A 23,596-nucleotide genomic window follows, 5' to 3' on the forward strand; every position below is an offset into this window, starting at 1 on the left:
CGGACGCAATAGAGGGAATTCCATGCCGTGAAAGTTTTCGCCTCCCATACCCTCTCTTCTCGTCTCCTCCTCTTCGCTCTCCCCCTCTCCTCCCTTCTCATCTCCGCTCTCCGCTCTCCGCTCTCTCCCTCTCTCCTTCTCATCTTCTCATCTTCTCATCTTCTCATCTTCACTCTCCGCTCTCGCCCTGCCCTGCCCTGCCCTGCCATCCCTTCTCGACTTCGATGACGTTCAACCTTCGATGACTTGAACCATCACTCTTGGTCCGTTCTCTCAAGGCCCCTCCTCCTGAGCTCAGAAAGGACCGTTAGGGCTGGAAGAAGAGAGCATCACAGAAGGGACATCTGACCATGCATCGTCGCGAGGTCAACTCAAGTAACCTCGTGCTGGCACTCATCTTGATGGATGCCGCCTGTCTTTCATGTTCATTTCATGGCTTCTCAGCTGCACATTGCCCATCCCGATTCTCACAAGCATGCCGATTCTCACAAGCATGCCGCCATCTCGGGCCCCTCAAGTGCCTTCATTTAAGAGGAGGAAACGCGTCCGACCTGGAGGCCGCTCAGGTTTCCTCCAGCAAGAATCCTGCTGCGTGCTTGACGGGTCCGTGCGACAGGATGCAGAGGAAGACCATGATTGCAATGCTGCTCGAGCTGATCGGAACATATCTGAGGTGAACACAGACATCGATCATTTGTGGATCTTTCTTTATTTTGTAAAATCTCACGAAAATTACAGGATCTTACGGGAGAAGCCATAAACGTGACAGGCGGAACCAATGTGTCGCGTTGCAAGAGACGGTGCGAAAGTCTTGAATCCAAGGAGAATGGAAGCGACGGGAACCAGAGTGCTAAGGCTCGCAAGACGATGGATGGAGTGGAAGAGCGTCTGGAAGCAGCCAAAGGTAACGTAACGAGGGAGAGGTGACGCTGAAGTTGAGGCAAGGCAGCGAAGTCAACCAGACCACAAGAATACACTCTCGGGCTGAAGAGGAATTCCGCTTGAAGGCAGGGAACATCGTTTCGATCAATGAAGATTACAAACATTCAACTGCTGCGAGGGCTTTCATGCAAAATGTACCAGACGCATTTGTTCATTGCATTATGATTGACACTGGTGTCTGAAAAGGGCAAAGAGCTTTATTGGTGGAAGCAGGTGATAGCGAATTGAATTCTTCACCGATCATGTTGTGCTTTGGCTGCAGTCGTATGAAAACGTCGAGGTATTGTTTTCCTTCAGGGAGAGCATCAAGAAGTCGGATGTGCAGGTCTTGAATTCTTGTCGTTGACGAAATAGATGAGATTAAGAGGCAGGTCGAGATTCGGCCGACTTTGATATCTATCAACATGTCCAGTCATCTCCTGGACGGCAACGAGTCACGTTCACGTGAAGCTGATTTGAACACTACGAAGATGCAGCCATTCTTGTCTTTGAGCCTCTTTGAGAGTGTCTTCCGCCCGCCAGAGAGCTCGTGAGCTGGAGGAGGAGGAGGAGGGAGGAACGATACCTGACGTGTTTTCAGGTGGATGATTGAGGACAACACCCTTCAGTTCACTCTCGCCAAGTCCTTGCCTGTGAGAACTCCTGACGTGCTCGTCCACCAACTTGCTGTCGTCTTCCCGGTCGCCCTGACTTGGATACGACGAGCCATGCAGGGTCGAGCATGGCATGCAGTCTTTCAAGGGCATGAGAATCTCAACGGAAGTCAAATCAGAATGGTAGGCGTTCCCTTGCTTCTGACTTGCCTATGTTGACGAGAGGGTTGAAGATCGAGTCCGACATCCATCTGGAGCAGCTAAGAACCAAGTATCCTCAGCTACTCGTCAACGAGGTCACTCCCTCCTTTTCATTGGCTTGATGCTACCTCAACCACCGATTCCTCTTCCTTGTTCTCCCCCCTCCTCTCCCGTCCTGCTCTGACTGACCTACCTCTGTCCTAGGATGAGGATGTACAGCCTGCTAGCCTGCAAGAGATTGTCTCGCAAGGTTCTTCTTCTGGATGTCTTTCCCTGTCCCTTCCTCCCCTCTGCGTCCATTCTGCTGATACTTCTCCACATCGCCTTGCTCCCTCTCACTCTTTCCCTCCCTCTCCCTCTCTCATCGCCCACGGCCCTTCCATGGCAACCCCCTCCTTGCACCCGGGCATCCTCCCCCACTTGGTCCTCCTGATCGCCTCTGAGCTCTTGTAACCAGCTCGGCTGCCGGAAGAGTTGAACATGGAGGAGAAGCTCCGCTACCATCAGTCAACCTTCTACGCGCCAGCGATGCTGAACGAGTGAGGAGGAGAGGATGAGCTGCGGTGAGAGCAGACGGGTGCATGGGCAGATCGAGGGGATCAGTGGAAAAGAATATTTCACTTCCTCTCCTTGCCCCCTCTCTCCTCTGCTGTCCTCCCCTACTCCCTCCTCTCTCAGTCCCCACAGATGCTCTGATCGCTCACGGCCAGGGCCTTGTAATAGCGCGAGTAGCAGTAAGCTGAGGAGCGATCAGCGAAGAAGCAAGAGGCGAGAGCGGGAAGATGTCCGCGAGCAGGAATAAGGAGTAGGGGCAGAAGCAAGAAATGCGAGAGAGGAGAAGGAGAAAATAGGGACAAGGACCAGCACAAGGACGAGGACCAGGATGCAGTTCCTTGATCACCTGGTTTGTTGCCTCTCTTTCTCAGTCGCTCGGCCTCTCTGTTTGCAATGTCCTCGTTGGAAGGATTCACAAGCTCCTGCCCCAACGCACGTGAGCAGAACCAAACAAAGTGGAAAGAGCATAACTGGAAGATGGAGAGGTAGACGGGGAGGAGCAAGAATGGGTGAAAGGCCCAGGGGGAAGGGGGGAGGGGAATAAGAGGAGGAGGAGATTATGAATCTGGAGATTATGAATCTGTGCTCTGCTGGCTACAGTCTTTGACCTGTAGTTTGTTTTCGCTCTGGATGAAACGAGGGTCGTAACCTGAAGACGTCTCAATGAAGTACTCAACCTCTGACAAGACAAGACGCTTCAAGGAGATGGAGAAGAAACGAATCCAGGAGGAGGAGAAAATCGACGAGTGGATTAGGCAGACTGCAGACGACCAGGAGCAGGAGTTGCAGCAGCACAACCACGGCAGCGAGCAGAAGAAGAACAAACAGCAAGCGCAGCAGGGGCAGGGGCCAGGTAAGGCAGCCAGACCTTCATCTGGCTTGACAGACGAGAAGCCAGCAATGCTCATGACGAGCACAAACAAGGTGGCAGCCTATCGACACGTCAAGTCGTCAGCTGAGAGGCTGGAGGTATCGAGAGCTACCGATGAGATCTTAAGCTTCTCGATCACTGGCGAGACTTCGAACTGGCGGATGAGACTGAGGAAGGGGATGAGCACGAGAGAAGGAAAGGTGCAGGCGAATGAGAAACAGGCAGAGAAGTTGATGAGAGAGGAAATGCTCCAAGGGAGGCGATGTAGAGTATGAGAGGGGGGGAGAGGAGCAGGGGGTGCAGAGCTGGGGAGGGTTCAAGGAGCAGAAGTGAAGTGATTACAAACCGATCGCGGGCGATGATGCTCTCAGGCTTGATCCACATCGCTCCTCTGTTCCTGTAGCCCAACCGCTCGAGATCCGTTGAAGTGATGGGATTCCTTTCATCTGCAAGCTTTCTCAATGCCGCCCGTCTCAACTCTCTCGCTCCTGCTCCCTCCCGGAGTCCTCCGGTGCGTCCACCCCTCCTCACTCTGCATCCCTCCGTTCCCTTCCTCCTCCCTTCCCTCTCCATGCTTGCATCCCTCTCCCCCCTCTCCTCCCTCTACCATAACCCTCTCCTGTGAAACTCAATCCCAGCGATTTCATGTCCATCGCATGCTCACCAGACTCAAAGTAGACGGCGTCCTGCTGCAGTCGATCCGACACAAACTTTACCCCAAGGAAGAGCCTCAGCAGCAGCGCGGTCACTACGCTGCTCGCTCCGATGCAGGACGCAAACAGCCGGGGTAAGAGCTCTGCAGCAGAATCATGAGGCTCGCAGACCGACGCTGCTCCTCCCTGACCTTCGGGCTGGTCGTAGGTGATGCCTGCGATGGGAAGGCTGACGGCGAAGAAGAAGACCCCGAAAACTCCAAGAAGCCTTCAACCATCCTCGTGAGCTCCCGCACAGAATCCTCACCCTCTCCCCTCCACCTCAGAGCGAAATCTTGCTGGGGAAGCAGAGGCCAGTCGAAGAGGAATGTATCTTTGAGCAAACTCCACTCGTTGGCTGGCTGCATGTCCGTCGGGACCCACTCAGACGCGCCTTCACTGTCATCAGCTGCTTCCTCTCTGCCTCTCCAGCCTACCCTTGTCGAAGGGAAGCTGCCGCCGCTCCTTCATCCTCTCCACCTCATCCCTGTCGTCTTCCGACAACTGCGCCACCCAACGGGAGGGACTGCTGCTCCCGCTCCGGGTGCTCCTGCCGCACCTTCATCCTCATGCGTCTCCACCTGCGGAGTCTTACCTCGGGCACTGGGCTCTCAGCCATGTCGGATGCGTCAGCCGACTGCCCGCAAAAGGATCAGCCTCGTACTGGCCGTCCTATCTCGTCATCAAACAACTCACCTGACTTGAAACGCTTGAATGGAGGGCAGGAGGACATCCATCTGCGTGAACGAGTGCATCAGCGTCTCTCTTCCTCATCCTCCTCTTGCTGCTGCCTCCTTACCTCGTTGGCGAGGAGGAAGAACAGAGAGAACACGGCCCTTGCGGAGGGTCCTTGCCCACTCCGGGCCCTCGCCATCTTCTGCAAGGAAGCATCGAGTGAGATCGGGAGGTGCACTGTCAGCCTGTCCCTCTGCTCCTCTCTCCGTTCTCGTCCTCCCTTCTGCATCACTCTCCTCTCCTCTCCTCTCCTCTCCTCTCATCACTCCTCTCGCCCTCCTTCACGCTCCCAGGCTACTTGTCTCCCATTTTTCGACCTTATGTGTCCCAACCCCCACCCCTACTGAAACAACAGTACCCACCCTATTCCCTTGAATTCCCATGAAAAAATCACCCCTTCATCTCGTATTGAATACTACCCTACCCCGGGATGGTTTGTCAGACCTCAGGGCGCTGTGGCATGGAAGGAGGAGGGGCGTCGGCCATGGCGTCAAACTTGTTTGTGATCCTCCTCCTCCTCCTCTGCTCCTCTCCCTCCTCCTCGTCTCCGCCCCAAGGATACGAAGAGCTTCCCTTCCAGCACTTCATCTCCATGCTCTCGTCCTTCTGGGGCAACCTGACGTCGCGCGACGGGTCCGTGCTCATGGCGCGGTTGACCGTCATGGCTGGAGCAGAGGAGGCGAAGAGGAGCTTGAAGGCGACTCTAGGAAGCTCATTCATGGGCAAGAAACAAGCCTGCATGCCTAGCAGCTTCAGGGCGCACGTAAACCGAGTAGAAGCAGCGGCGTCGTTGCTGCAGCTTGTCTACGACCCCAACAAGGCGAGGGGAATGCAGGGGTTCGGCATCCTGCAGGCCTTCCAGCTAGAGCATGGGGAGTGGGAGAGCTCCATGTACAAGCCAGCCTACCTGGTGCTGCGGAACGTGGAGGACCGGAAGAGAGTGTGGGTGGTTGTAAGGGGTACGAACTCGGTGGACGACCTCTTCACTAACATGGAGACGGAGCCGGCCAAGTTCATGGACGGGCATGTGCACAAGGGCATCCTCCTCTCCTCGAAGTTCATCGCAGAGCAGGTGAAGCAGCACATCACGCGGGATACCAAGGAGGTAGTGCTCGTCGGTCACAGCCTGGGAGGAGGAGCAGCCGCTTTTGCCACCGGTGAGTCTGCATGCGGCGGGCCTGCTCCAGCATGGTGAGAGCAGCGTCGTTGCTGCAGCCATACTGCGCAACGAGGGGTACGAGGCGTCGGGGATCGTGTTCGGCTGCCCTTCCTGCTTCTATCCGGCCACCTTCGCAGAGGAACTCTTGTGAGTTCTCCCTGCACTTCCTGCCGGCTTCACAGCGATCGCTGATGGGTGTGAGGTGGGCAGGAACAGACATGTGGTTTCCGTCATTCTAGACGCAGATGTCATACCAAGACTGAACAACAACACAGTCTTCGCGCTGATCCCAGCAGAGGTTGCGCCGAATCCCGACCATCTTCACTGCTGACTCCCGGCGCAGGGCATGGAGAATCTCCTTCTGTCCACCAAAGATCTGCTGTGGGTGTTTGCTGGCCTCGGCCTGAGATGGTTGACGTCATGACAGCCTTGACGGCCTCTTGGGCTCGCTGAGGAAGAACAAGCCGTTCGCAAGGTTGTCTTGTTGTTCCATGTTGCTACTCATCTCCCCTCCTCCCTCTCTCCCCATCCTCTCTCTCTCCCCTCCTCCCTCTCTCCTCTCCTCCCTCTCTCCCCTCCTCCCTCTGCCCCCCTCCTTCTTCACTCCCCCTCCTCCCTCTTTCCCTCTCTCTTCCTCCTGTCTCTCAATCTCTTGCTCCCCCAGGGCGGTGGGTCTAGATAAGGTAGCTACTGGGGAGCAACTGCCTCCTGGCAGAAACTTCATCCTCGAGCCTTTTAAGCTCTCCTCAACGGTCAGCGTCTCCTTCCGCTCCCATTGCTCCTCCTCCTCGTTCTTCCCTCTTCCTTGCTCCGCATCCGTGTACCCTCCCTCGTCCCCGTGGAACACTTCCCTCTCCTCCTCTCCTCTTCCTCCATCCGTGTTTCTGCCCCTCCTCCTTTCTCCTCGCGCTTTCACGTCTCAAAATATGCAGGAGGTGGAGTGGAACGTGCGAGAAGCGCAGTACGAAGACCTGAACAAGATCGTGCTGTGTAGCAGCATGCTTTCCGATCACAACGTTGCAAGTTATCTCGATGCAGTGATGGCAAACCTGTATGAGCGTGATGCGATGGCTGACGTTGCTGTAAAGGTGATCAAGTCTCAGTTGCGACACACTCGATCATGCCGCAGGTTTGAGCTTTAGGTCAAGGTTGTGCGATAGCAGAATGTTGTTTTTGCTGTCTTGGTTGTTTTTTTGGGGTATTTTTTGACATGGGTACAAGAGATCGGAGGCTACAATCAAAAGTGACAACAACCGATGTCTGCACAACTCTCACACAGAACTCACTTCACACGACAAATTCTATCATACATAACAAACACACGACTAGCCGGGTCGCGGATAATGTTGACAAAAAAGCTTCAGATGCAACCGGGTCCACGACCAACAAGCAGTCAAATTGCTCCTGCCATTGTCCCCATCACGCTCCTCACGCTCCCTGGTTGATCTTGAGGCTGAAGAGCTTGCAGAAGAGCGAGCTGATGGGTTGCAGACTCATGTCGCCGAAGGCGAGCAGGTCGAATTTCTCCAAGTACACGTTGAGGTCCCTCTCGTCGCCATGCAGGAAGGCGAGCTGGGAAATCAGGTCAGCCCATCCTCTCCATCGCATCCAAGAGCCTCACCTTAACCAGGCACTTGGCGTTGATCCCTGCAGCCATCTGCTCTGCCGACTTGCCGTCCCCGACCACGAACACGTTGCTCCTGCTCATGATCGCCCTCGCCTCCTTCACAAGCGACGACTGCGACCCTCCTCCTCCCCTTGTTCCCTCAGACTGGCCGGCCACAAGCTCAGCAAACGAGCGCAAGTCTTCGTCCATGAGCCTACCGTCCGCCATCTCTTCCCACGTGCGAAAGTGGCCGGAGGAGTAGAAGACAAGAGGGATTTTCTTCTCCTTCAGGGTCAAGACCAGCTCCTTCACGTCCTCCCTCACTGTGTACCTTCTCCCCTGATGCCCTAAAGTCCCTCCCTCCCCGCCCTCCTCGTTGGGGCCAGGCTCCTTCCCCTCCTCCCGGGGCCCGATGATCGCCTCCTGATGCTCCTCCGCATGCTCTGCCGCCGTGAGCGCCAGGTTGAAATCCATGATGACCTGCACGTTGCCGATGCCGTCCTGAGCGACAGTCTCGAGCTTCGACCGCAGCTGCTTCCCCTTGCCGTACAGGACGGTGTGCTTGTCATGCTCCACCTCATACTTGCAAGCGCTGCTGAGCGTGCAGTGCCGGAAGTCGTGCATGATTTCGCTCGACGTCACGTCGCAGGGGGACTGAGGTTGCAAGACTCTTGACCACTTGGTCTCGTCCGGAATGCTCTGGTAATACCTGTGGAGTCAAACAGTCAACCCGAACGGCAAGGACGAGCACAGGAGCACAGGAGCACAGGAGGAAGAGACGCACCAGTAGTCAATGTCCACAGGCTTCTGAGTCTTGAGAGACATGATGACTTGACGTGCGATATGAATGCAATCGAGCATGCTCTGCTCTACCAGGTCCGTCCGCATCCCAGCGCCAGCACCTTGCATGGCCCTCCTTGCCTGCACCACCGCTCGATCCAGCGCTGCCTCGTACTTCTGCGTGAACCTGTAGCTCATGCTGCTATACCCCCCCTCCTGTACCACTCCACCTGGCCTGCTGCTAGTCGAGTTGTGGAACTCGTCCTCCCTGCTCATCGAGGACAGCCTATCTCCACGAAGAATGAACTTCTGATCCTTCACCTCCAGGTTCTGCGCCGTGCTCGTCGTCGTCACCTCACATTGGTTGGGGTACATGAAGTCCACCCGCACTCCCTGCTCGACGCCTCTGACAGGCGAGGCTGACACCTGAACAGGCCGCATGCAGCAGCAGAAGTTAACAGCAGAGCAGTCCTTGATCACGAGGTCGAACACTTGGTCCTCGACCTGATCTTGAGACAGGTGCTTGTTGCCAGCAGCAAGCACCTCCTCTGCCTGGGCCTCCTCCTCACACTCTCCTCTCAGCCTCTGAACTTCTATTCTGGAGCTGCTCGCAATGCACGACATCATCCTCGAGGTGTAGTGCGAGCCCGTGCGCCCCGGCAAAAAGACGCTCAGAAACTTGTTTTGCCTCCTCGCTATCGTGAAGAGCGCTTTGACCTCGCACATCTCACGGGAGACGAAGCTGTCAGCAAGCACATTCTTGTTGTTCTCCAGGGCCTCCTTGATCCTCTGGGAGCGAAGAGAAAGCTTCCCGCAGACGACGACGAGCTGAACGCTATCGCTCCTGAGGAGCTCGTTGTACGTGAGGGCATGTTGCACTCTTACCCTAGAGCCTCTCAACGACTGTGAAGCTTCTTGGAGCAGAGCAGTATCGTCCTCTACCACCCATCGCAGCTGAAGCGCACCATCCTTCGCAATGCTCTGTATGAACGATTGCGCAGCCGCACCATAGCCAACAACGCCAACACCAAACCCAGTCATGATCTGTCTCTTCCTCTTCGTTACAGCTTCAGCACAGTGCTGTCAGTCAGTCACTCTCGTTCCTCGCCTTGCGCTCGTTTTGACTTCGCCTCCACCGTTTATGTATATAGATGAACCCCCTTTCCCTTTTTTTTTCATTTCTTCTCAAATGACTCGATTTCGATTAAGATCCAGCCAAGATGTGCGTTAAAACTATCTCTTTCGCATGCGTATCTCAATGTGGTTGTAATTCACACCCCTCCCTCCTACCACTTCTCCCCCACCACCCCTCATGCCTTCCGATGACATTGCCTTTAGACCCGGCGGTACGCCCACAGGTCCGCCCTGGCGGCCGCCTCTCTAGGATGACTTCGATGGATTGCCCTACGACTGTTACGTTGCGGGTGCCGGTACGTAACTGCCAAGAGTTGCACACGGCCCGGTACAAGTCAGGCTGAGTCAGCCTGGCAGCCCGGCGCTCCGAGCCTCCTCTACACGCCCGGGCGCCGCTCACGCCGGCACGGCGACGGTCACCCGTGAGCGGACTCGCCACGGCAGGTGGCCGGAGTCCGGTGCGAGAGGCTCACAGCCTGGCAGTCAGAGCCTCCGAGGCTCCGACCGGTCGCCGGGGACGCCGCGCGGCCCCCCCCGGTCCGGCCCGGGTCACGGCCCGGTGACCGCCGCGGCCGCCCCCCGCCGGGTCCGGTTTCACTGCTCCGAGCTCTCGGCCCGGCGGAGTCACAGTGCCGCCGCGACTTCGCTGAGTGAGGCTTCAAGCCGGCCGCGGCCCGCCGCGGCCCGCCGGGGGGACCTCCGATCGGACCGTACTGTGACAGAGCACATGTACCGTACTACGGTACTGACGGTCCGGGTGCCGGCCCGGTGAAAGTCACTGAGAGTCGGATCACTGACTCCGAGTGATGCGGCATCAGACTAGTACCGCCGGTGGCAGTGGCGGTTTACCCTAAACCAGAATTGAGAAGCACTCAGTCTCCCCATATGAGAGATAGCCTCCGACGCCGGGCAGACTTGACTGCATGCTAGGATGTGCAACCCAAGGCTTGAAGCAAAGTTGAACACGCGCCGCTAGCCGCTGGGCTCGGAAACTTAGGCCCCCGTCTGAGTCCGACGGACAAGTCAGGGTCGTCTTGGTTTACAGGAGAGTTTTGTTAACTCGGCACTATCTGACTGCACTGCTCCGTCTTCCGATAACTAAGTTCAATGACTCAGTGATCATGCGGCCATCGGATCGGCACTGCGGCAAGCGGCGGCGCCGGGGGCCCTTCTGCTTGAAACAAAAGTTGACCTTTTTTTTCGGACCGTCACGGTGGCGGTTCACAGGACTCTTGGAACATGTCGGCAATGGCTGGAGCCCCGGTGCTGCTGAAGCAAGGATACATGCAGACGAAGAAGATGCTGGGATGGAACACAAGGTACTACAGGTTGCTCCAGGTCGCCACTGCTCTTGCCCGTCCATCGCTACCTGTGACAGCATTGGCAGGACTGCTTGTTCGAGTTCCCATCTCATGACTCCAAGACCCCGACCGACGAGTTTTCACTCTGTGATGGAACTATCGAAGATGCGTCCTGGGTAAAGAAGCCTGTTGAGTACGATTTGGTTGATCATGCGATGCCGTCAGGAGCTGAAGCTGGCAAACGCTCTGCGGGTCACCACAGAGTCCGGGAAAGTGTTCGTGTTTGTGTGCACAGATAGCAAGGTAGGTAGTCTACTTCTCTCTCTCTCTCTCGTCAACTGAGATGATCCGATCTTTGCCAGGAGCACCGCCAGTGGTTTGACGCCATCTACTACTCCACAACTCTTACGAGACTTGCGGAGTACGCTTCTCCTCTCACTGGGAGTTGGCTGTTTTACATGGACAAGGGGAAGTTCCAGAAGCACTGGTTTGTGATCAAGGATAGGTAACAAAGCATCGAATGTGAAGATCGCAATATGAGGCCCGTGTGTTTTACTTTCCAACAGTTTCCTGTTGTGCTACGAGAAGAGAGAAGACATGACTATGGTCAATGATGGGAAATTGACCAAAAGAAAGTTTGTATTGCCGTTGAATGGAGCTGTGAGTTTCCCACGGGACAGTTGCTTAAAGGTAGAGTTGACGGTTGTGGCAGGTGCTTGCGTATTACAAATCACACATGCCATACTCGTTCTGTATCCAGATGTGGGTCCACGGAGAACTTAGGAGTGAGTTTGTGCTCGCTGCACAGAGCGAAGCGGTTATGCACGTCTGGATGGAGGTCGGTAGGGAGGCCGGGCAAAGACAAGAGGCTCATACCTCTGACAGGTCCTGTACACCTCCATGGGGAACAAGATCGAATATGCCGATGAGAGGGACGGCTCGAACTTACCTGCTGTGAGCGTGCTTGCCCTGACCCTCCTTGCTGTGACCTTGGCCAAGGTGACGGTTGCAACAAGCCTCGATGAGTTGGCAGCCAGTCGCACCCCGGTGAATCATTTCTTCGCCGCTGAGTAACATGGTCTGAATGCTGCTTCCTCTCCACCTAGGTACCATGCCGATCACACCCTGACATGATTCGAGGCAAGCCGCTGCCGTCGAAACCAAAAGCAGAGACAAAAGGTTCGGACCCTTCAATTTGCCTCAACACGCTTCTCAGAAGAGCAACAGATGAGGACGTCCTCAATGCGGAGTGGACGGAAGAGAAGGTTCGACAGCAGAAAGATGGAAGGAATATTCCCAAGGCTGATGAGAACAGCGCTCCTACCAATGGAGCAAATACGGTAGTTGGTTCAATGAACATCTTGTCCCCTGATGCTGCTTATTGTAGAAGCATGACTTTCCTATGCCGAAAACCGAAGAGACACCAGGTGCGCTATAACCTACTTAGGCCACCTTTCTGACGTTAGAATCCAGACGTGCCGGCTAACGACGAGGGGTCGTTTCCGGAGACTCAACCGTCCATGCCTTTCTTCGGAGGCAATTCTTCGGACTGGAACCCTTTTGGTTCTCAACCATTGAGAGAAAGCGGAGGGACGCCAGGCAACGACAGTTGGAACCCGCTGCAATCCCTATGGAGCCAGTTCGGTGGAAACTGGAGTAATTTGAATGCAGGAGTAACGGGGCTAAGGGACAGTGCAGGTGTGTGAATTTGCTTGATCTCTCTAGTCTTGTGGTCTGGCATAATTTGCCTCTCACCAGAAGTGAAATGAAGTTGGATGATGTGTACGGCTGGCATATCTGAAGATCGATAACGACAATCTTTGACTCGTATAGTTGTTTGTTTGCTTTGACTAGTTCATGCAAGAGATACCAAAAATCTTTTTACTTGCCGAGAACCATCTTGTTGAAGAGATCGACCTCGTTGGCAGAGCCGAGGCAAGCAGGGGTACGCTGCAAGGCACGGAGATGAGCGAAGAAAAGAGTTCAAGATCTAGAGATAACAACCTGATCGACAGCCTCAATCTTGATATCAAGGCAGGAGTTGCCAGTGACGCCATCAGATGTCTTGCCTGCATCGCGCAAATCAAACGGCAACCCCGAGCATGCTCGACCAACCTCCAGCCTTCTCAACGAGGAGGGAGAAGGGAGCGATCTCAAATGCGACGCGAAGCTTAGCAGGAGACTGTAGTGCAAGTTACATGCTGCATCATCATGGGTTCTGCAGCACCTTGGGGGAAGTGGGGTTGGCAAAGACTCCCATCTCCTTGGTGAAGTGCTGGTAGACGTCGGGGACCTGACAACCGTCAGTCAGCAACGGGAAGGCGAGAAGAGACAATCTCAATGGAACTTACAAGTCCGCCCGAGTAGCGGAGGGTGTAACGCTTCTCCATCCAGTGCTTCACAAGGGCATCGTATCCAGCGTCCTCCTGGCAGCAGCGCAAGTTGGCAGGCGAGAAGATCTTCGAGTCCTGGCAACAGGTCAGCGGCTGCTCAGCCGTGTCGCCATGTCAGAACCTTCTTGATCTGGATCTTCTCGCGGGAGGCGATCCACTTGTTGCCAGCTCCGCAGGTGAACTCGTACACACCATCATCGCAAGCGACGAGGGCGGTGGTCCTGGGTCCGTAGAGCACGACGATGGAAGTAACCTGGTCACGGCCGGTGGCGCCGAGCATGCCAGTCTTCTTGTCCCAGATGCCTAGCATGCACAAGTCAGCTAGAAGTAGAGGGGCAGGAGGAGCACAGCAGACGAATATCCTGCTCACCGATCATGGTTCCTACGGCCCAGTTGTTGTCAACGATGGAAGATCCATCAAGGGGGTCCCAGCAGATGGTGAAGCGACCGTTGGGGTTGGTCTCAACGAGAACAGGCTCCTCCTCGGAAGCAGCCTCCTTGACAACCTTGGAGGCCTTGGCAGCATCCCACATGATGTTGTCGGCGATCACATCAACGCCGAGCTGAACGTCGCCGAAGACGGAGTTCTGAGCGTCAGCAACAGTAACGAGGTTGACGCGGAGAGCTTCGGTGATCTTAACAGCAGCATCCAACATCTCCCGGGTAACCTGGCGAACTCCCTCGTCCTTCATCTTCTGGTTGAGCACTTCATCCAAGGTAGCATAGCTGTCCTTGGCCTTGGCGCTGGTGTAGAAGGAGGTGTGCGAAGCACCGAACCCCTCTGGCTTCGTCTCAGTGTTCATCTTGGTGGCAACCTGCTGGATCATTCAGAGCTCTCTCTTTGAACATCACATAATAAGCAAGAGACATGCCAAGCAAGCAGGGCGACGATGGCTCATTGAGAGAACACATGTCAAACAACTCACCACTGCTCCATGGCGGGCGACCCTGGACGCAGCCGGGAGGGACGAACGAGCAGGGGAGGCTCCTCTAAGAGAAACTGAGGGCACGAAGGCGGAGGAGGAGGCGATGACGCCGATAAGGAGCAAGCTCCGCACAGGAAGGAACGCCATGGCGGAGGCGGCGATGTTAGGTGACAGGGGGTAGGGGTAGAATAACGTGAATGATGGGGGTGATGTGCCCTAGGGGGGTACTATGATAGAATGACTTCCCTGACGCAAGAGAGCAAAGGTGTTTTTTTATTTTTCTTGGTAGTGATTAAATATTAATTTTAAGGTTTGTATTCTAAAAACTGTTTACTAAAATGTGTTCACACAGCAGTTCGAAGGGGCCAGACGCCCCCTCCCCTTACATGTACCACCCTTCAAGGTACCGGTGTCGAAAATACAAGTACCGGTACCTTTGTAATGATTTATGGGGGTAGTGGGACGATGGGTGACTGTCGCACGTTCGTGGTGGGTGGTAGACAAAGGGCGGAGTGCAGGGGTACATTTCACTGTTAAATCAAGGGGTGCTCGCGATAGAAGGGTATAATTGTGAATGTGACCTAGTGGGTAGGGTGGTAGACCTCTCGATAGGACGGGGGGTGACCGTGGTAAAGGGGAGGGGTAGTTCCTCAAAGATTTCATATGAGCGCTCTAAATAAGGGGGTGGGATAGTGACAAATTAAATGATGATTGCAGGAAAATAAGACTTCATTTATCCGGCGGATTGCCCAGAACACAAGTTTGGTTTGTGGGACGGTGGTGAAATGAAGAGAAGGAGTGAAGAGGGGAGGAGAAGCTGATGAGAAGAATGGATGATCAGGGATCAATCAAGGTCTGAGACTTGTGTCCATGTTGAACTGCTTCCCTCGCATGTGAAGAGATCGTCCGCTATGACTGGTGGTTACGAATCCGGGGAAATCACTTGCATACGACGCTCCTTTCGGGCACTGTAGCCTGTGTTTACGATATTGAATATCACCATGAAATGACGACACGTTGGGCGACGGCTGAATTGCCCTAACACGAGGCTGGAAGCACCATAAACATGTTGGGTTCAGTATTGAGCAAGTTCGGCGGTGGGATCGTCAACTCAATTTCTGATAAGGAAGAGGAGATTGTGTCTGAGAGCAGCACAACGATAAAATTTCATTGGAAGGTAGGTAAGCTTTCGTCCCTCGGCATGAGCAGTTGTGTTACCACCGAGTTCAAGACAGGCAAGAAAGAATACCAGCAGAGCTGGAGGATGAGCTTCTACCCTCAAGGCTTCTCGGACCCCGAGTCGACGAGCTTCTTTGTCACAAACTTAGGGTGCCTGGAAGGAACCGAGTCGAACACGGTCAGTGCGACGGTGGAGATATCGATCCTCAGACAAGCAGAGGACAAGCGGTCTTCCTCGAAGCAGAAGAATGCATCTCGAGCAGCATCGGCTCAAAAGGCAGCATCTAGACTGGCTGATGATCGATCCTCCTCCTCTGGGAGTTCAGTGATGTCGAGATCATCTCAGATGTCTGTGTCGAACAAGGCACGGTCGGTCGGAAACAAACCTGAGGGCTGGGGGATGGAGGTACAGATGGGGTTGTCGCGCAGGTTCTGTAAATCCTTCGACCAGGTGAATCACACCTACGGGTTTGAGAAGTTTGTTGATCGCGAGTATCTCTTCAACTTGAGGAATGGATTCCTGCTGGAAACGGCAAAGGATCAGATCAAGCCGATGGATGGAACCATCGTCGTTCGAGTGACTCTGTTCTGCATCATTGGAATCACCCTGAATGCTCCCGAGAAAATCAGCGAAATCAACCACAATGGATGGCAGCGCGTAGAGTGGACAATATCTGACTTCTCCCGTGTCTGTAGATGCTTTCAGAAGGATACAAAGCTTTCATCTCCCGAGTTCTCCTCGAATGGGTTGTGGACCATTGACTTGTATCCCCATGGCTACCGGATTGGAGACACAAACGATCAATGGATCTCCATCTATCTCCATGCAGTCCGAGATTACTTGGACAGGGTCGTCAAAAGAAAGTGCAGGTTCAGGATCGGGCTGAAGAAGCAGAACCCTATGCCGCAGGCCCTCTACGCCATTCTCGGAGAGACGGAGGACGACGATGTCTACTTCCCCAAGAGCACGATGATCACAAACATCTTCACATCTTCGAGCATGACCGCGGGCTACCAACATTTCATACCATTCAATACTCTCATCAAGGGAAGAGACTTGCACTCCGTCCTCCCAGCTGGGAAAAGCAAAGCACTTGCGCCCCAGCTGCTCAAAGGCCTAGAACGCGAGCTGGTAGCGGGTAAGTTTGACAAGGGGGGCTCAATCACGATTGTCGTGGACATCTTGATGATCGACTCTGTGGAGGGTCAAGTGCAGCAGATGCTGCAATACATGCGACCGAAGAAGAAATCGAAACGACAACAGGCCAAGATGTTGCAATGGCAAGATGTTGAGATTTTCAAACAGTTTGCACAACAGACCCCCTGTTACTTCTGTGGCGAACAGTTTGCGCCGTCCGACTTGATCTCGTCTCCCAGCAGCCGAATGCCACAATTTGGTTATGAGATCGGGAGGGAACATGTGGTCGATACTATCCTCGCAGAGGAGGACCCCAGCCTTGCGGTCTCGTTAGGCAGGATGGACATGAAAGCAAGCATGCAGAAAGTGATTTTTTCCTGTTGATTCTGTTACATCCACTGTTTCTTACCAAAAACATAGATCATGACTCACTTTGACTTGCTCCAAAAAGTTCCTGGGATGCCATGTATGAGGAGAAGGAATATCCCCAAAGATCCTTTTTTGGATATTGAACCTGAAGAAGTTACGGTCAGCTCTCTGTCGAGCAGGTTTCATCTTCTTGAATTGATCATGATGGTGATCGATGAGCATCTCAGAGCTGCAGCCAAGGAGATGCAGAGAAGCATTGAATTTGAAAGGAAATTAGAGGTGCTCTAGATTTCTCCCTGAGTTTTCTTCCATAATTTGTTCTGTGTCGGTTCGTATTTGTTGTTTGTGTGGATTATTGTTTCACAAAACAGATAGTTGTGTGTTGTATCAAAGCTCTCCAACTTACTTTTGTATATCAGGAGTTGCGTAAAGATGTCGAGGACTCTTTGTATTCCAAACCTGTTTGCTTCAAGGTTATCTCAAGCGGGTTACATTCGTGTTTCACGTTGACTTCATCAGTGCATCGAGCTTTGCAACGAGTTAGAAAGCTGCCCAACAATCGCAGCCGGCAATCTTTTTGAGGAACCTGAAGATGAGGTATCCAACTCGAAATCAAACACGAAAGTAAGAAGTATCTTGATCGCCGCGAGTCATCTCAATCTTCTACAGGACGATCAGCCGCTTTGGAGGCAGATGAAGGACAAAGTAGATTTGCTTGTTGCTGGCGTAGGCCTAGACCCGTGAGCCTGACATTTTCAATACTTGTGGTTGATGATCATGCCAAAGCAGAAACAACAAGTTAGCTCTTGCTCGCGGAGGAATCTACGGAGAACCCCTTGAGCTTGCAAGATATTGTAGCGGCAGATTAGCCAATGCTGAAGAGGACGCTCTAACCGAAGTCTTCTGCGACGTCAGGTGTGTGGTCATGGTGTTTGTGCCAGAACACAACCGAGTGATCCTGCCGGTTCTAGATTTGATCGAAATCGCAAGCAAGTGAGGGGAATGGAACGTTTGTTCTTCAGGGAGCATCGGAAGTATCGTTGCGTTGCGACAGGAAAGGTATCCTTGAGTTGCCGACCACCAGCAGCAACTGAGAGGAGATGAGGTCTTCTGCGAGAGCTGCATCCGCTTTCGATCTCCCCTGCCTGAGTTCAGTGAGAGGCCTGAATGTGCTCAAGTCTTCCCTGTCTGCTTTGAGGTGAGCACCTACCTTCACTACTTGTCGCTCTGTTTGACCACTTCCCTTCCCCTCTCTCTGTTACCTGTCCTCGCGCACTGAATCCTGTCAACAGGCATGGCGGCAGAGGGCGACCGAGCTCAACGGCAAGATCCTCGGCGTCACAGAGCAGAAGCGAGAGGAGGGAGGAGCATGGAGTCTCTTCGCGTCTTCTGGTCGACGGGTCGGAGTCGTCGTGCAGGTTTTCTTGCCATGGACCACCGATCCTTCTCAACCCCAAGCAGGGAGCGCAGGGTGACGACGAGGACGATGATGAGTCTCCTCTCCTGGACGCTGTGCGGAGGTGTTTGTCTCACCTCCTGTTATGGGGAGAGGCTGACGCATATGCTACAGCATCCCCTTTGTGGGGAAGGATTGGGCGGAAGGTGCTTCCAAATGGATGAGCGAGCAGTAGGGAGTGTAGAGCCATTGCTCGAACCTGTCGAAGAGAGGAGCGGGAGTTGTCGGGTTTGGAGCAGGAGAGAAGCGGAAGTTGATGTGAACGTCTCTCGTTCGCTGTCTCTTGCACTCCTCTGCTTGCTCTCAACTTTTGAACCGCCAACATCGATAAACCCTTTTGTCCGAGGGAAGTATCCCAGGGTTCGCCTTGGCACGCTCCATGAAAATTCCCGTCATTCTCACTTGCGGTTCTTGCAACATGCATGCATTCCGATCGTGGCAGTGAACGAGACGCAGAAACGACCAACGACGAACAAATCACTGCAAACGTCGTTTTTTATGCGGAAAAAACTGCTGCTCAAAAGATTATGTACTCATGTCATGAAGCTTTTCTAAGCATGTCTTCCGGAGGGTGGAGGGAGGTAAGAAATAATACAGAGCTATTTACCAGCCCTGGTGCCTCCAGTTGTTGTATCTTGCCTTCATGGTGGCTCCAATGTTAACGGCAGAGTGGTACTCCTTGTCGCCCATGGCAATGGCGTTCTGGGAGGGGAAGAGGCCCAAAGACTGCAGGGAAACATCGCAAGTGAGTCACCTTGCGGATTTTGACACATGCAACAGAGTGCAACAGGGAGAAGGAGAAGATATAGAGATATTGGTCCTCCATGTTCTAGCTTACAATGACATACCACATATCTACAGAGGAATTCGGGATTTGAAAAATCGATGGAGGATATGATCATGTTCTACAGGATTCCCCCTAACTCGATTCAAACTCATACTTCGGACAAGATTTAACAATGCTCTAACGGAGCGCATGAATGCTCTAACGGAGCGCATGAATGCCCTAAAGGAGCGCATGCAACAGCATGACAACTCGATCAACATAACATGACTGAAATGATGTCAGGTCGGCAACCAGTTCGGTACCATCGTAGTCACAGCCATTCTTTGCATTCTCGGAAGAACGCAGGAAGCATATCATCAACATTATGCTCTAACACACACAAGGAGAGAGGAGAAGTCGAGAGGAGCGATCTGTTCGCGCAGCAACCTGCATGGTGAGCTTCTCGGGGATGAGCTTGGAGAGCATGGCGGCACTTGCAGATGACTCTTCCCCAGGGGTCACCAGGCAGGAAAGAGGACCGCAGTCATAGGTAGGGTAGAAGGTGGATGATATTCTAATTGAGCTAATAGGTAATAACGATAAGGCTGCTAGGAGGACTCTAGCTCTTTATCCTGGTGCGGGCATGAACTCACATAACTTAACTAATTATCAGTGGAATGATCGAAATTACTAGCCGCGCCGGGCGGCCGGGCCGGGGGCGCCGGCCCGGCCCGGCCGCCCGGCCCGGGCCCCCGCTCAGCGGCGCCGTGGCACTGCGCCACCGCCCGCCCGTGACTGCACTGCGGCACTGTGACACCGAGCCTCAGATAAGAGAAGATGCCAAGAGCGGGTGTCGGATAAACAGATCATGACTCGCAGATAGGATAAGAGAAGAGAAAGTGATAGCGAATTTGACTTTTTTCATTTCTTGGAGGCTTTGAGAAAAACTGAGTCGTGACTCATTTCACGGTCACCGGGTGGTTTCCCAAGATCATGCCTTGGGATTTAACGAAGGATCAAAAACAAACAGGCAAAGATGAGAAGAATCAATGAAGGAGAATACAGAATTCCGGCTGTGTCAATTCACCTCTGTCTCTGCTACGTATTGCATGTCGTCAATCTGCGGGATGAGACAACGAAATCCCGTGCTTGAAGAAGAATTGCTCCTGATGTGCCTCCCAGCAGAGAAATTTTCCATGTATTCAATAATCTCTGCCTTGAGATTTGCTGTCGTCTTGTTTCCGTCCTCTGCACAATCCTGGTAGTAGAGCATGCGAGTAACGTATTCTTCCTTCAGACGAGCACCGAGCTCTGGATCAAGGGTCTTGGCGATCTTGCTGCTGATTTTGCAAATACCCGTTGCAGTCGCTTTGCTGAATCGCTCCAGTGCCTCGATGCATCTCAACAAGGAGCTCATGGTCTTCAGTATGCCCTTCTTCCTTCCTATCTGAAACGACCACAACTTCTCGGCATCTTTCTCGCACTCTCGCTTCCTTCGCTTAATATCTTCAAGCACCGATCTATGGCATGCTTGTGCTGTGTCGACGTTGATACGAATCTTGCAGATCAGCTTGAAGCAGACCCCATCAAACCCGGTAGGAACTAGTTTGCTCAGACTAGTCCTACAAAGAGGGCAGGATGTACACAAGCCGTCCCCCAGGCTGGATATCAAACAGATCGTATGATACGAATGGCCGCATGATGTCATTGTCACGCTGGTTGATTTCCCCAATACATCGAGGCAAACAGGACACTCCGCCTCGCAATAGGTTTCCGAACGCTCGATTACGTCATTTGTATGATTTTCCAACAATTGACGTAAGTGAGCTTTCAGATCGCTGTAGCGTATCATGCCGTCCGCAAACTTGACATCACATTGCTCTAAACGAGTTAATTCTTCCGACAAGAACTTGCCAACCGGCATTGGGAGGAGTGAAAACTGATACTCAAAATATGTGATAAATCTGCACAATCAATCAAACCTCTCAATGACGAAGTGAAAAAGTGAGACCGGGAATGCTCCAGTACGAACAAACTTGTAGCAAAGAAAGAGTTGCAACCGCCACAACCTAAGATCAGCATGTCATGACAAATTTCGTGCGAGAGCAACGTGAGGCTATCAAATGCCAAAAATGCGACAAACATGCGCTAAGTGGATGCAACGCAGAGTATTAACGACATCGCTCAAATGTGATGAAAATTATTCGTTGACATGAAATGTACAAGAGCCCTCAAAATGCTTCTGCAACCTCGGTCTCTCATCTTCCAGAGTGCGTCGCATCTGGAACCTATCTCGCCTTCTGACTCAATCTCTGTCTTTCATCATATCCTTGATCTACTTCTCATGCTTCAGATTAAGTTACACTGATCATTCTAACTTCTTGACATCCCATGCCCCCTGACCTCAACCTCTTCTCTCAGTTCTCGCGCTGGCTCATCAGCTCTTGTGGCCCTCCCCCGCGATCATTGCGCCAAAAATGGGCACCACCCCTATCTCCCTAGAACATAAACCCTACCCCTCAGAGAATAGGCTCCCCCACTACAATCTTTCTCCCCACCCCTATGACCCTATGCATCTGTTACCCTACCCCCTTCTTCATAAAAAACATCTTTCATCCACCCTCTCCCCCATCGACCACCCCCCATCCCATCACCCGTACCCTCCATAGCTCTTCTATCCGCATGACCACCCCATGGCCAGTAGTGGTGACGTGACCTATTATTTTTGCTGTCGTACAGAAAATCTTAATTTCTACCCCACCCGCACATCCCCCACCCCCCTGCCTTCGGCAGACCCTCACGGAACAGACCACCCCGCTGAGTGTTCCTCTGCATACTACCCCTCCATCAATACCCCCTTCGGACTGTTTTTTTCTACGTCCATGGAACCGTGGTTTAGTCTTGAATTAATCACCCCCACCCTCATGAAATTGGTCACGTTTCGTGGCGGACAGCTCCTGCTCCCAATCCTTTGACTACCCCTATAAGTCTCGATTTTCACCCCACCCTTAGTACCAGATCACGTCCCTGCAAAGTCTCCTACCCCCTGATTCTAGAACCGATTCCATGCTATCCCCCGATTGTATCTACGACCCCCCGACGGCCCCCTGCGCAATCATTGTACCTCTCGTGTTGTTTTTAGGCAGGGGGTGAGGGGGTGCTTTGATGGTGGTAGTACCTAGTAGACCCATCATTTCCCTAATACTTTGTATAATGGAATGGGGGTAGGGGTTATCAGCTTGTCTAAACCACCCTTCATCTTGAAACCACCCCCACGGGCGACTCAGAATCAACTTTCACCTCGATTTTGCCGGAATTCCAGAGCTCCTGTTGACCCTCTACCCACCCCCAATATGCTCGTATCGGCCAACACTGTGGAGAACCAGGACCTGGCAACCCCACCTTCATGGAGCCCTTTTACTGTTCATTGGTGAAAGCAAGAAGTCGTGATCTTACGGCTTCTGGGGCTCACAATGGACAACCCACCCCATCCAGAGTGTCCACACTGATCTGCTCAAATACGTACTGAGACGGGAAGGTAACCCCTACCCCCTATCCATCGGAGCTTCCACCGGGTCCTTGAAAAGACCCGGGGTTTTGCATGTTCATTGTCGGTCATGTTGAACACCTTTCAGTCGTCATCACGTCACGAGCGCCGGCCGGGCCCCGGGCCCGGACGATGTTCCGAAGTACGCCCTGTAGCACTCAAGCTCATTATCTGATTAGGAGAATCAGCCACAAAATCAACTTTCTCGTGTGTTTTACAAAAGCAAGAATGCGAGTTGTTGAAACTGGGAAGGGGACTTTGCGACTCATACCCCCCGCCAACCCCAGAAATGCTCTGCAGAAATGTAGTTGCTGCGAGGAGATGCGGGCGATGGATGGAGGGAGGGAGGGAGGAGGGAGGGAGGGAGGAGGTACAGGATGGGGGAGGAAACGATCAGTGAGAGTTGATGTGAGTCCTGATGGCATGATTTTGTATCTAGTAAACAGATGATCTCGACAAATAGGGAAAGGGAGATGCGAACAAAGAGATAAGCAGCGAAAAGATGCTTCAAGGACAGTAGAGCGTCAAGCGAAAACGCCGGGACCGAGAATGAAACTGTGGAAGGAGGAAGGGGAAGCTGTTGGAAGCGAGGACCATGCTTGCATTTGATATGACATGGCTTCAATGATGTACCCCTATAATGGAGTCTGTGATGCAGGCCCTCGTCTTCGGAGCATGGCGACGACGCAACAAGGGATGATCTCGAGTGCGAGCAAGATCTCTGAGCAGGTTGCAGTCCTTCTGTCCTTCCTTGGTTGTCCTGTCCACTCACAGCCAGCAGGTTCCCCTCCACCTGGTCAACCTGAGGAGTCTCTTCTCACAGATTGAGCGGGAGTTTGAACTGCTGTTCCTGTATGCCCTCCACTTGTCTCCTCAGCGCATGCTTGACTCCGGGGACACAGGGAAAACGCTCGATTGAAGACTCAGCTAAACAGCAAGGAGCCCTCCCACTCGCCCCTCTCCAGGGGCTGGGCTGAGGACAGCAGGAGTGAATCGGGAACAGATTCGCCGCTAGAAGCATCCCTCCACCAGAGGAGCAGCATGCCTGGGGACCATTCGCCAGCGTCAGAGAAGCACGGGGATGCGGAAGACTCGCCCTCCTCCTTTGTCGACCTGTCCCATCGGAGGCCCCAGCCGCAGCTGAGCTTCGAGGAGCTCGACAAGATCATGAATGCCAAGTGAGGCTGCGAGTCCCTGAGGGTGGCGATTGATGCTGTACATGCAGGAGGGACGAGAGGAACGACAAGACTGCA

At 53.4% G+C, this 23,596-nt stretch overlaps 9 protein-coding genes across 9 annotated transcripts; 5 read left to right on the forward strand and 4 right to left on the reverse strand.

The window, feature by feature from the left end:
- Positions 1-350: 350 nt before the first annotated feature.
- Positions 351-1,005, forward strand: GUITHDRAFT_105547 (hypothetical protein; the record flags this gene model as incomplete). Its single annotated transcript, XM_005835843.1, has 4 exons — positions 351-566; positions 617-673; positions 739-904; positions 950-1,005. 4 exons carry the CDS (start codon positions 351-353, stop codon positions 1,003-1,005), a joined length of 495 nt encoding a protein of 164 aa, XP_005835900.1.
- A 407-nt stretch (positions 1,006-1,412) lies between these two features.
- GUITHDRAFT_105548 (hypothetical protein) lies at positions 1,413-1,858 on the forward strand (the record flags this gene model as incomplete). Its single annotated transcript, XM_005835844.1, has 3 exons — positions 1,413-1,471; positions 1,523-1,718; positions 1,769-1,858. The coding sequence occupies 3 exons, from the start codon at positions 1,413-1,415 to the stop codon at positions 1,856-1,858; spliced, it is 345 nt and encodes a 114-aa protein (XP_005835901.1).
- Positions 1,859-2,410: 552 nt separating this feature from the next.
- Positions 2,411-4,728, reverse strand: GUITHDRAFT_136549 (hypothetical protein; the record flags this gene model as incomplete). The annotated part of the gene is made up of 13 exons (XM_005835845.1): positions 2,411-2,475; positions 2,638-2,713; positions 2,900-2,940; positions 3,160-3,223; positions 3,275-3,329; positions 3,509-3,608; positions 3,827-3,958; positions 4,007-4,083; positions 4,137-4,248; positions 4,292-4,341; positions 4,450-4,491; positions 4,551-4,591; positions 4,654-4,728. The coding sequence occupies 13 exons, from the start codon at positions 4,726-4,728 to the stop codon at positions 2,411-2,413; spliced, it is 930 nt and encodes a 309-aa protein (XP_005835902.1).
- A 579-nt stretch (positions 4,729-5,307) lies between these two features.
- GUITHDRAFT_105550 (hypothetical protein) lies at positions 5,308-6,890 on the forward strand (the record flags this gene model as incomplete). The annotated part of the gene is made up of 8 exons (XM_005835846.1): positions 5,308-5,746; positions 5,805-5,895; positions 5,959-6,046; positions 6,092-6,129; positions 6,176-6,223; positions 6,413-6,500; positions 6,681-6,785; positions 6,837-6,890. The coding sequence occupies 8 exons, from the start codon at positions 5,308-5,310 to the stop codon at positions 6,888-6,890; spliced, it is 951 nt and encodes a 316-aa protein (XP_005835903.1).
- Positions 6,891-7,176: 286 nt separating this feature from the next.
- GUITHDRAFT_136550 (hypothetical protein) lies at positions 7,177-9,175 on the reverse strand (the record flags this gene model as incomplete). The annotated part of the gene is made up of 3 exons (XM_005835847.1): positions 7,177-7,320; positions 7,370-8,063; positions 8,139-9,175. The coding sequence occupies 3 exons, from the start codon at positions 9,173-9,175 to the stop codon at positions 7,177-7,179; spliced, it is 1,875 nt and encodes a 624-aa protein (XP_005835904.1).
- Positions 9,176-10,507: 1,332 nt separating this feature from the next.
- On the forward strand, positions 10,508-12,275 carry GUITHDRAFT_136551 (hypothetical protein; the record flags this gene model as incomplete). Its single annotated transcript, XM_005835848.1, has 10 exons — positions 10,508-10,606; positions 10,656-10,745; positions 10,795-10,872; positions 10,932-11,074; positions 11,136-11,229; positions 11,282-11,407; positions 11,455-11,568; positions 11,676-11,909; positions 11,957-11,996; positions 12,043-12,275. The coding sequence occupies 10 exons, from the start codon at positions 10,508-10,510 to the stop codon at positions 12,273-12,275; spliced, it is 1,251 nt and encodes a 416-aa protein (XP_005835905.1).
- Positions 12,276-12,391: 116 nt separating this feature from the next.
- GUITHDRAFT_93596 (hypothetical protein) lies at positions 12,392-14,050 on the reverse strand. Its single transcript, XM_005835849.1, has 8 exons — positions 13,889-14,050; positions 13,333-13,777; positions 13,084-13,265; positions 12,921-13,037; positions 12,797-12,862; positions 12,685-12,751; positions 12,574-12,638; positions 12,392-12,519 (listed from the first exon to the last, which is right to left on the reverse strand). The coding sequence occupies exons 1-8, from the start codon at positions 14,033-14,035 to the stop codon at positions 12,451-12,453; spliced, it is 1,158 nt and encodes a 385-aa protein (XP_005835906.1). The 5' UTR covers positions 14,036-14,050; the 3' UTR covers positions 12,392-12,450.
- Positions 14,051-15,089: 1,039 nt separating this feature from the next.
- On the forward strand, positions 15,090-18,205 carry GUITHDRAFT_136553 (hypothetical protein; the record flags this gene model as incomplete). Its single annotated transcript, XM_005835850.1, has 11 exons — positions 15,090-16,571; positions 16,626-16,853; positions 16,994-17,047; positions 17,094-17,198; positions 17,244-17,314; positions 17,361-17,567; positions 17,597-17,633; positions 17,662-17,772; positions 17,867-17,992; positions 18,036-18,094; positions 18,145-18,205. 11 exons carry the CDS (start codon positions 15,090-15,092, stop codon positions 18,203-18,205), a joined length of 2,541 nt encoding a protein of 846 aa, XP_005835907.1.
- A 1,496-nt stretch (positions 18,206-19,701) lies between these two features.
- Positions 19,702-20,867, reverse strand: GUITHDRAFT_162352 (hypothetical protein). Its single transcript, XM_005835851.1, has 2 exons — positions 20,808-20,867; positions 19,702-20,760 (listed from the first exon to the last, which is right to left on the reverse strand). Exon 2 carries the CDS (start codon positions 20,718-20,720, stop codon positions 19,875-19,877), a length of 846 nt encoding a protein of 281 aa, XP_005835908.1. The 5' UTR covers positions 20,721-20,760; positions 20,808-20,867; the 3' UTR covers positions 19,702-19,874.
- Positions 20,868-23,596: the final 2,729 nt, after the last annotated feature.

Source organism: Guillardia theta, assembly GCF_000315625.1.
Source record: "Guillardia theta CCMP2712 unplaced genomic scaffold GUITHscaffold_20, whole genome shotgun sequence".
In the NCBI taxonomy this organism is placed as follows: domain Eukaryota; class Cryptophyceae; order Pyrenomonadales; family Geminigeraceae; genus Guillardia; species Guillardia theta.